The following is a 10,488-nucleotide window of genomic DNA, read 5'->3' as shown; positions in this document are numbered from 1 at the left end:
ATTTAAAAGATGTTGTTATAATGTAGAACTGAAAACTGAGTAGTTGGGGGAAAGGCTGAGTGCTGTGGCAACTTTATGTGTAGATTTTGTGTTTTTAAAAAGTATTTTTTGACAAGTTTAAAAAAATCCCAAAAAAACAGACTTTTTTTCAAAGAGCAAGTAGGCACTGTTGTTAGGAATACTTCTGTGGGCGTCCACAAAATAACAAGTAAAGCACTTCAAGGTGCTGATAAATTCAATGTTTTGTTATGTTTAGAAAGGAAAGTATTTTCACAAGAAGAACTGCAAGCACTGGGGCTTCTCCCCAAATTTCCACTGCAGATCTTCTCACTGTCCTTGGGATCCCACATCCCCCATGAGTGCCAGGACTGGTTTTTCCCATTTTCCCAGCATCCAGAGCCCCAGCAAGGCTGTGACATTCACAGGCTCACACTGTGGCCAAGCAGGGAAGGTTAAAATGCTCATTTTAGACTCTGCTTTTGCAATCCAAGGTCGTGTTGCTTCCTGTGTTATAATGAATGGCTTCTTTTGCAGATCCTTGCTGGGCATCCATAAACAGGGGGATCCTGATCTGTGATGAGTGCTGCAGTGTGCACAGGAGCCTGGGCCGTCACATCTCCCAAGTGAGGCATCTCAAACACACCCCGTGGCCTCCAACACTGCTGCAGGTACAGAGGAAAACTGTTTTCCTCCATTAAAACCAGATTTTTAAAATGTAATTTAAATCACTATACCTTTTTTTGAGAGGGATAGTCCTTTTAGGCTTTGTTTTTCTAAGTTATTCTCATTTTGTTTCACTTGTTTTGTTGTGGTGGACAACTAAAGTCAGAATTATCTTTGCATTTTGAATTTGACACCTTTGCTTTGGAAGGTCACTTCAACTTTTCCTTCACAGTACATCTGTGAAAGAAATTCCACTGCACATCTGCTTCAACCTGAATTTTCCTTTTCACTGGAGGTGCTGTTGGGAAGAGCAGAGAATTTTAAGGGGCTTCTCACTAAATTCCACATTGTAACATCCTAAATATGTGCCCAGTTGTGATGTCCCAGCAGGTTACAGATGCTGGCACACAGAGTGGGAATCTGTTGCTTGAAAATAATTACAGATAGTTGATTAATGCAGCCAGCAGCGAAATATCTGTGTGTTCTGGCTTTCAGATGGTGGAAACTCTGTACAACAATGGTGCTAACTCCATCTGGGAGCACTCCCTGCTGGACCCTGCCTCCGTGATGAGCGGGCGGCGCAAGGCCAGCCCCCAGGATAAAGTGCAGTAAGTGGGAAATGCAGAATTGTTATCTTACAGAAGTGGGATTATTTTATCCAGCAGTGACAGGACAACATGTAGGAACCTCTGTGTGTTTGGTAGTTATTTTTTTTCTTTTATTTCCAAGTATTTTTTTTAAATCTGCAGCATAAATAGGAATATGGTGCTTGAATTCTCTGAATTATTGATTTCTGTTGAATAGTGAGGAGCTCTCCTTGCACTTTAGTCAAAGAACTTTTCTTTGTCATATGCTTCAGTTAACTGAATGCTGCCAACAAAATGGAGTTTGATTGAGGAATTAAATAAAAGTTCAGAGATTTTTGTCCCTGACTATGGTGCTTCATTTTAAAATGTAAATAACTCTGTAGAGTAAGTATAGATCTTAAGTTGGCATGATTTTAAAGTCTGTATTTCTTTTAAGAGACACCACATGCTACAGTCTGCAGATATTTGATGATTGTAACAGACTTTTTCTCTATATAGTCAGACAATCTGCACTGGGTTGTTTTTTAATGAAAATATTTTTCCATGCCTAACTTTGCCATCAGCAACACACAAATCTCTGATTCAATCTTCACTTGTAAATTTTTTCTTTTTCTGGAGCGTCTGTATTACTTATGAAAACACTGATATTTCTTTCCTTTCCCTTCTTGTTGCCTGGATTTCTCTGTGCAGTCCCAACAAAGCAGAGTTCATCAGAGCTAAATATCAAATGTTAGCATTTGTGCATCGCCTGCCATGCCGGGAGGATGACAGTGTCACTGCCAAGGATCTCAGCAAGGTCAGTGCCTCCTGGGACAGCACAGGCAGATCTCCTGACTTCCCTTGCTGGCTTTTGGCTTAACTGTTTCTGGTTTTCTGCACTATCACGTAAATAAAGAGAGCTTGACTTCAACTTGAAGCCCCTTTTTTGTGGGTATCACTGGAGGTGATGATTCAAGAGGCATTAATTGAGATGAACTTGGAGAAAACTTTTACACAAATGAACTGTAGTGAGAACTCTGCATACTCTTGTTTCTCAAAGCATGGCTGAAAAACAACTGCTGAATCACTGTTGTTGCTGCTGTGTTAAATATATTTCTGCTTCTTTTTCAGCAACTCCATTCCAGTGTGAGGACAGGGAATCTGGAGACCTGTTTGCGACTGCTCTCCTTAGGAGCTCAAGCCAACTTCTTCCATCCTGTAGGAACACTTTTTTTCATGATTTTGATATTCAATCAACTCCAGTTAATATTATTTACACTAATTTCAGCTGATTCATGTTATATTTCAATATTCTACTCAGGTCTGTTGATTAAGTAGATATTTTTCCTTAATCTCTTGCAGGAGAAAGGAAACACCCCGTTGCACGTTGCTGCTAAGGCAGGACAGACTTTGCAAGCAGAACTGTTGGCAGTTTATGGTGCTGATCCTGGCACACAAGATTCCAATGGGAAAACTCCAGTTGATTATGCAAGGTAGGAACCTCTGCCCATAAATCACACAATGGACCTGCTAAGATACGTTTCTGTCCTGAAATAATTTGTCTGCTCAATGCTAATAATACTTTTTCCAGAAAGAGCGAATGAATAAAAATGAGGAATAAGTATTTTCATCAGATCACAGCCTGTGTTCTGTGTGCCTGAGACATCAGCCATGATGCCAATGACACAGGCTGTGCCAATCTAGCAGCTCACAGGAAATCAATTAGAGAAGAGTTTCTGCAAGTTCAGGCTCTGGGAGTGAGGGTTAGCTGGGGAATTGCTGTAGGAATGTCCCAGACTGCAGAGGTGGGTTGGGGCACACAGGCTGGAACTGGGCTGTAAATCTGTGATGGTTTGATGCACCAAACAGTGCAGTGCTGGCTTGTGCTAAATGTGTTTGTTTATCTGACCATTTCTGAGTGTCACTGACTGTCCCCTGTCCCTGTGTGTGAGCAGGCAAGGGGGGCACCACGAGCTGGCAGAGAGGCTGGTGGAGATCCAGTACGAGCTCACAGACAGGTTGGCTTTCTACCTCTGTGGCAGGAAACCAGGTGAGCACCACACTGCACCCTCAGACCTGTCACTGGCACTTACAGGGCATTCAGACTCTGCTGTGTCATATTTGTGCACTGCACTTTTTGTATCTGTTCCAAATAGTCAAATAAATTACACAGAACCAAAGAAAGTATAAGATGCATGATTAGGGATGATGCATTTAAAATTGGGATAAAATAGCAGGGTTTTAAATAGAAATAAATTAAAACCAAAATTCCTTCCTGGTTTTCCACAAATACATGTTCTTTATATACTGTAGAAGCTCTTCCAAGTAGTTTCTTCTAATTGAAATGCAACAGCAGGGGAGTGTTCTGTTAAGTGGGTGCTTTTTGAACACAAGAACACTCAGATTTTTAACCATAAAGGTACCTGTGTTAGAACTTAATTTTCTTTTTTAATGGAATTTTAATACAACTAATAAGCCTTGATTGAGTAATTACACACAAGATAAATTATTTAATGTTGCCTGATGCTTATTATTGAAAACTGTAGGCCAGTACCAACCTAGTAAAGTGCAATTTCTTTTCAACTCTAGAGCACAAAAATGGGCAGCACTTTGTTATACCTCAGATGGCAGACAGGTAAGTTGCTGATTCCATCACATGTCTGAAAACATCTGGGTAAAAAACCCTAATTATTAAGTTTTCTTTCCTTTCTGAAACACCTTTTAATCTTGTTGCTATTCTAACTTTTTAATGTGTGCCTTTATTAGTCTTGAAAGCTTTTTTTCATAGAAAGAATATTGGGATATCAACAAAATCAGAAAATTGCAGATGCTGATTGTATTTATTAAAATGCAGAGAGAAGGTGAGACATTTCTGGGAAGGGAAACACATAGGGAATTCCTAAGAAACAGATTGTGGAAATAATTTAAGGACCAATTGAGTATTTTCCTGATTTTTTAATGCTTTTAACTTTTGGTTGTGATCAATGAAATCAGATTTGTATAAGAAGTATCAAGTACTAATTTTAAGTTCCTGTTCCTCTTTTATTGCTGTGCAATTGGAAATAAGACGGCTGTAAGTAAACCACTGTCCAACCTCCTGCTTGCAAAACTTGTGTGAAAAACTTCAGTAACTTAAAAATTGTGTGGGTAAAAACCCATGGGTATTCATATTCCAAAGAATTGTTGGTGGTATTTAGTTTTAAATTTAAAAATAATGCTTAACAATATGCCAATTGTGATATGATAGTAGCAATATTAATAACATCCATGTGTTAAAAACAATGCTGAAAATACTGAAATATTCGGGGGTTTAAGGTAAAAGTGACATTTTAATCACTGAGCTACCAAAATGTAGAATTTTGATGTGTAGAAGCCATGAAATGGTGTAGATGTAATGATCACTTCTTGTTTTCATAGCAGTCTGGATGTATCAGAACTGGCAAAAGCAGCCAAGAAGAAGCTTCAGTCTGTAAGTAAAACTCCTTTTCTAGATATGGCAAACTCTCATCTCTCAGGCTCCCTAGCACAAGTATCTCTTGACCCATCTGCTGTGGGAGCAGCTTGAAACACACAAATGTTTTGTGAGCCTTCACTGTTCATTGGAGTCCACATCTCCAGTGCCATTTGTGCCTCACCCCAAACACAAAAGATCTTCTTGTGATCCCATGGGAGAGGAAAAAAAAATCCATTGACCAGGAAAGGAGGAATGCAGAACAGGATGGTTGTTTCTGTACCTAGAAATTGGGTGGTCATACATGTCTGCTGCCTGTGCAGGCTGAGAAAGGAGCTTTTCCATGGATTACAGAGGCTGGAGAAAAGAGCAGAGTTGTGCTCTTACATTTTCTCTGTTTTTTTCTGTTATCAGAGATCTTACTGGGTTTCATTTCTTTTCAAACTGTAATTATTCTCCTTTACCCTTAGCTAAGCAACCACTTATTTGAAGAACTTGCCATGGATGTGTATGATGAAGTTGACAGAAGGGAAACAGATGCAGGTGAGTGAGACTTTCTGGAATGAAATAAAACAAGTCTGGATTGTCACTTTACATACAAAATTCCAATCCAAGCACATGTTCTGTTCAAGTGCTTCTGTATTCAGCAATTACTGCTGAGGGGAGTTTCTTTGTCTTGCATTGCCTGAAGGGGATGTTAATTGAAAAAAATCTTGTGTTTTTCACAGAGTAGAGAACCCTCTGGGGAAAAGCTTTCCTCTGAATTGATTGTGTTTGTGTTTGAAATTGCAGTCTTTTATTTGACAAAGAAGTACTGTCAAGCAGTACAGGAAGGTTATTCCCTCTTCTCTTTTTTTTTCCTCTGGAGCAGTTTGGCTTGCTACTCAGAACCACAGCACACTCGTGACAGAGACCACTGTGGTCCCTTTTCTTCCTGTAAATCCTGAATACTCCTCAACCAGGAATCAGGTATGAAATTTTAATACTGTAAAAAATAATATAACCACCCAGATAATTAAGTAGGCCTGAGTAATATTCCTTTACTGCATTTCATTATTGTAGAAGAGTTGCATCTAATTGGAAAGAGGTTGAAATAATTTCACATTTCCCCTTTAAATCACAGTTTTTGCAATAAATGTAGTTGAACAGTCAATTCCAAGTGTGTAGTTCTAGTTTTTCCTGGGGCCTCTGCTGTTCTTCTGATACAGGATGTACTTTTCTTTCCTCTGCTTTATTCTGTATTTAGGGAAGGCAGAAATTGGCTCGATTTAATGCCCACGAGTTTGCTACACTGGTTATAGACATTTTAAGTGATGCCAAACGAAGACAACAGGGGAATTCTCTCACTGGTTCCAAAGGTGAGTGTGCTTTTCTTGTCAGCTCCTTTGCAGGCTCATCTTCATTAGTTTAATCACTCACAGAGCCCCTCAGCAGAGCTGAATTATGAGAGAGATCTATAAATTACCTGTATTTAATATTTCTCTATATTTTTCATTTGCATACTGACATCCATTTATCCAATGTAGTCTGTTCGTTTTTTTTAAATTTATATAAATTTTATTAAGCTGCTAAAGGATTCTCACTACTTATTTTAATTTGCCTGAACACTTAGAAGAAATAAAAAGACAAAACCATAATACTTTGAAGTTTTGGACAGTAAGATTTCATTCCTCTTAGGTGATCTAAATTAAATTTTTTCCAAATTATGAACTTCTATTTCTTCTCCAGACTTACTAGTATGTGTTTCATGTGTTGATCTGCAGAAAATGTGGAGCTGATCCTGAAATCAATCAACAATCAGCACAGCAGTGAAAGTCAGGACAATGACCAGCCTGATTATGACAGTGTTGCTTCAGATGAAGATACAGATCTGGAAACAAATGCAGCTAAATCAAACAGGCAGAAGGTAGGATTGAAATAGTAATACACCCCTAAGTGTTATTCATAAAGGTGATTTGCATAAATTATCAGAAAATTCATATTTTAATTAGTTTTGTAATCATGCCTCAGTCTATGAACTTTCTTAAATGTTGTTGCTTAAGGATTTTTTATTGAAAAAAAAAAAAAAGCCTCTCTAGAAATTTAATGTGTATGGCTGGAGATAAGATGCAGATTTAATTGCATAGATGAAATAATTGGATCTGCCAAAAAGTTCTAAATCTGTGATTCCATGGTATTTCACAAACATTTACTGCTTCTTATTGGAGAAATACTCACAGCAGACCAGTGGTGTCCAAGTGAGTTAAACCGTTCCTGGAATAATGCAGAATGGCATCAAAGGGCAGTAAAACCTGGTGGTTCTACTTTAATCTTCCCTGGGAATGCACTCTGGGTATTTAGCAGTCTGTGTTTCATAACTTTGCAGTTCTTTATTGCATATTTTTAAAAAACCCTTATAAAACAGTATTTTATCACTGAAATGCTGAGGCAAATATTTTTAGAGGAGCTAAGAGCTGATTGACATCAGGTTGCTTTTCTAGAGGACTTCAAATGATTCTGATTAATGGCTCTTATTAATTCCAACTTAATTTGAACTGTGATGCCTTTAAAGTAAGTACATGAAAAGCTGTTGAAATCTCATTTTCTTCTTCTCTTCTTCTTAATTCTGTCAGTATTTTTCTCTTCCTTTTTTCTAGAGCTTGGATTCAGACTTGTCAGATGGACCAGTGACAGCCCAGGAATATATGCAGGTTAAAAATGCTTTGGTGGCTTCTGAGGTGAAGATTCAGCAGTTAATGAAAGTGAACATCAACCTGAGTGATGAGCTGAGGATTATGCAGAAAAAGGTAACAGAGGAACCCCTCTCTCCAGCTCTTGGGGTATCTGAAATTGTCAGAATAAAACTGCTGGGACTGAGGATGAAATAATCCAGTACTAGGATAGTGAGAAAACTCATTTTGAAGTGAAGCTGCTTTGGGATCAGACATGAGACTATAAATATTTATGTGCAACACAGGCTTTAAATCTTGTTTTTTTTGTGGTGCTGGTGGTGACCCAGCCAGGCAAATCATGAGGATCATGTGTGTGTGCACTTACCTATATTTTTGTGGGGTAAAGGACAATTTATATCTGAGTTCACTATCCTGGCTGGCTCACTAGAAAGGGCTGGCTGCTTACCCTCAGATTAATTGGAATATCCTTGTCTGTTAAGTGCAAATTGTCTTCTATTCTGTTGGAATGGTGAACACTGAGAGATCTCAGGGTGTTTCAACAGCTTGTACTGGTTTCAGCATTTCTCTTGCATCAATTGAATTAATTTTTCACTTAGATTGGGTTTCTTTAGACAGATATAATCATTTAGGGTAAAAACAAAAACCTTTGGGGCCTGTGAATTAATGAGGCTTTAGATATTTTCATGGTGTAGCAGAAGGGGGATCCTTGCTGTCCTGCAGTTTTTCTTCACTTCATCTTTTCGATGTGTTAATATAGCAAACTTACTCCAAGTCCACAAAATAATCAGAATTGGTACATTTTCACTATCAAATAAATACATAATAATAAAAAGCTTTAAAATGCTTGCTTGTTGGCTTCTTAGATAGCAGTAGCTGATGCCTAATGTTCATAAGCTGAACTCTCTCCTTGCTTTGCAGAGCAAGCTCAAGTTCCTTTGTGCTGCCTCTGGTGTCTGTGCTGCAGTTCTGGCATTGTCAGATTTCTCTGGCCTTATGTTAAAGTCTTCTAAGTCCTTATATTGGCTGCTGCAATGGATCCCTTTGCTTGGAAAACTGTTGTGTTGGCAGTCCTTCCCCCACAGCCTCATTCTATCCCAGGATTCCTGTGCCAGTAGAGCAGGCTGGAGGGAATGGGTCGTGTGTTTTTGAACTACAGCAGCCAATTTTAACATCTAACTTTAGTTTACATCCCAGCAGCTGCTAGAAATCAGCACCTAAATATTTCCAGATCTGGAACAAAGGTGTTTCTATGCTTATACCAAGCAAGCCAAGTAGATTTTGAAAAAGAAATGAACCCCCAAGCAGCAGTACCTGGATTTTCTGGTACGGCTGACAAGCGAGTGTCGCGTGGTCACTTTGCTTTTGGCACTTGCTCTTAGGAAACCAAATCCCACTGCTAAACATTTCTTTCAGCTCCAAACTCTCCAGAGTGAAAATACCAACCTCAGAAGACAGGCCACAACCAATATCTATCAGGTGCAAAGTGGTTCTGAATACCCAGACCCCAGCAGCAATTCCTCCCTAAAGCGGCGCCCGTCGGCCCGGGGCAGCAGGCCCATGTCCATGTACGAGACTGGCTCAGGGCAGAAGCCCTACCTGCCCATGGGGGAGGTCACCTACCCAGAGGAAAACATCACCAGGCTGCAGCCCTTCCCTCCACACGTGAGTAAAAGTGCTGCTGCTTCTGCACTGCCTCTCATGTTCAGCTTTGCTGTCTCTTCCGACGCCGCTCGTTCACTCAGCTTCTGCCTCAGAGGGGAAAAAAAAAACTGGGGGGATAAAACTGTGAGAATTGTTCATGTTTGCTGTATTAACATGTCTGCAGGAGCCTGATGGTTTGAAAAGCACTGTGTGTGTATGTGTATATATATATATAAAATACTGATATGTGATTGTCTGAAAACCAGGAAGGGAGGGGAAAATAGTATTCCAAGAAGGTAGGTAAAGTTCATGTATTTCTGGAGATAAACAGGCAGGTATCAATTTGTGGAACTTCATAACTATCTTACAAAAATAAAATTAAATTGAAAATTTTTCCCTACCAATTTCTTATTTTGAATTTGGAACTGGAGGCTGGAGATGGTTTAGATCTGCCAGTCAAGCAGATTCTTCTGGTTTAGTATTTTCCTGTGTGAAATGGAGAGGGAGTTCTCTGTTGGCCAGCGGGATTTTGCACTGAAGTGTTCACACTTTACAGAAGTGACCCAACACATACTAGTGCATTTAATTAATTGGCACAGTTAATTTTTTGTTTCACCTGCTTAGATTGCCCTGTGGGCTGGAATACAGAACAGTGTCTTTTAGACATGCATTGAAAAATTTGTGGACTTTTGACAATATCTTTCCCTCTTAGTAGCAATGTCTTTTATTTCTTTCTAGTCACATCATTAAGACCTTTAAAATGTATTTTGAAGTTACCTTTGGCATGAGGGAGGGCAGATATTCCATGCACATTCCACAGAAGACAGTTGAATGCACCAAGGGAGTCAATCCCCACCTTCAATTAAATTAATTTAAGCTATGAAATCTAGATAATTTTAAATTATATTGTCATGTTGATATGATGGCAGTTCTGGCAGCAAGAAATGTCAGAATTCATTTGTGTGTGACTGTGTGTAAAATGTGACAGTGCTTTGTATTGGTCCTTTGGTCATTTGGGTGGAAATTTGGATAGCAGTGGCAGTTCTGAAGCATTGATTTGTTTTGTGGAGTTAGTTAATTTGGCATGTGGTGATTTTTTTTTTGTTCTCCGTGGAATTTGGCACCTCTGGAATCTCAGAATTAGAATGAGCATGAATTCAATTGTATTTTGAAAGAATTAAGTCCCCTCAGCCTAAGCCAGATTCTCAACATCATTCTTGCTTTATGTCATCTCCATGGTTTTAAGAATGTTCCTTTGATTTCAGTTAAGAGTTTGTTTGTGTTTTGGTTTTGGTTTTTCTCTCCCATTTTTAGATCGGGAGGAGTGCGTTTGTGACCTCCTCTTCATCTCTACCTTCCTTCCCCTCCACGCTCTCCTGGTCGAGGGATGAGAGCACACGAAGGGTTAAGTACCTTCCCCATCGGTCTTTTCCCTGGAGGAGGTGCCAATCTCCCCAGAAGCACATCCTCTCTCTTCCCTGGCCTTCCAGCCTGC

At 39.3% G+C, this 10,488-nt stretch overlaps 1 protein-coding gene across 1 annotated transcript in view; it reads left to right on the top strand.

The window, feature by feature from the left end:
- The first annotated feature begins 539 nt into the window (after positions 1-539).
- Positions 540-10,488, top strand: part of GIT2 (GIT ArfGAP 2) — a 19,260-nt gene continuing 9,311 nt past the window's right edge. The window contains exons 1-16 of the mRNA XM_031057408.1: positions 540-668; positions 1,159-1,271; positions 1,941-2,046; positions 2,361-2,447; positions 2,592-2,722; positions 3,185-3,279; positions 3,819-3,864; positions 4,297-4,302; positions 4,650-4,698; positions 5,151-5,223; positions 5,552-5,649; positions 5,927-6,038; positions 6,444-6,586; positions 7,317-7,466; positions 8,766-9,014; positions 10,308-10,397. Of these exons, the coding sequence (XP_030913268.1) occupies positions 1,159-1,271; positions 1,941-2,046; positions 2,361-2,447; positions 2,592-2,722; positions 3,185-3,279; positions 3,819-3,864; positions 4,297-4,302; positions 4,650-4,698; positions 5,151-5,223; positions 5,552-5,649; positions 5,927-6,038; positions 6,444-6,586; positions 7,317-7,466; positions 8,766-9,014; positions 10,308-10,397 (1,548 nt within the window). The 5' untranslated portion in view covers positions 540-668. The remainder of the gene's footprint in view (positions 669-1,158; positions 1,272-1,940; positions 2,047-2,360; positions 2,448-2,591; positions 2,723-3,184; positions 3,280-3,818; positions 3,865-4,296; positions 4,303-4,649; positions 4,699-5,150; positions 5,224-5,551; positions 5,650-5,926; positions 6,039-6,443; positions 6,587-7,316; positions 7,467-8,765; positions 9,015-10,307; positions 10,398-10,488) is intronic.

This window comes from Geospiza fortis, unplaced genomic scaffold (assembly GCF_000277835.1).
Source record: "Geospiza fortis unplaced genomic scaffold, GeoFor_1.0 scaffold408, whole genome shotgun sequence".
Lineage (NCBI taxonomy): Eukaryota > Metazoa > Chordata > Aves > Passeriformes > Thraupidae > Geospiza > Geospiza fortis.
Note: the sequence above shows the minus strand (reverse complement) of the source record. Positions and strands in the feature narration are given on the sequence as shown.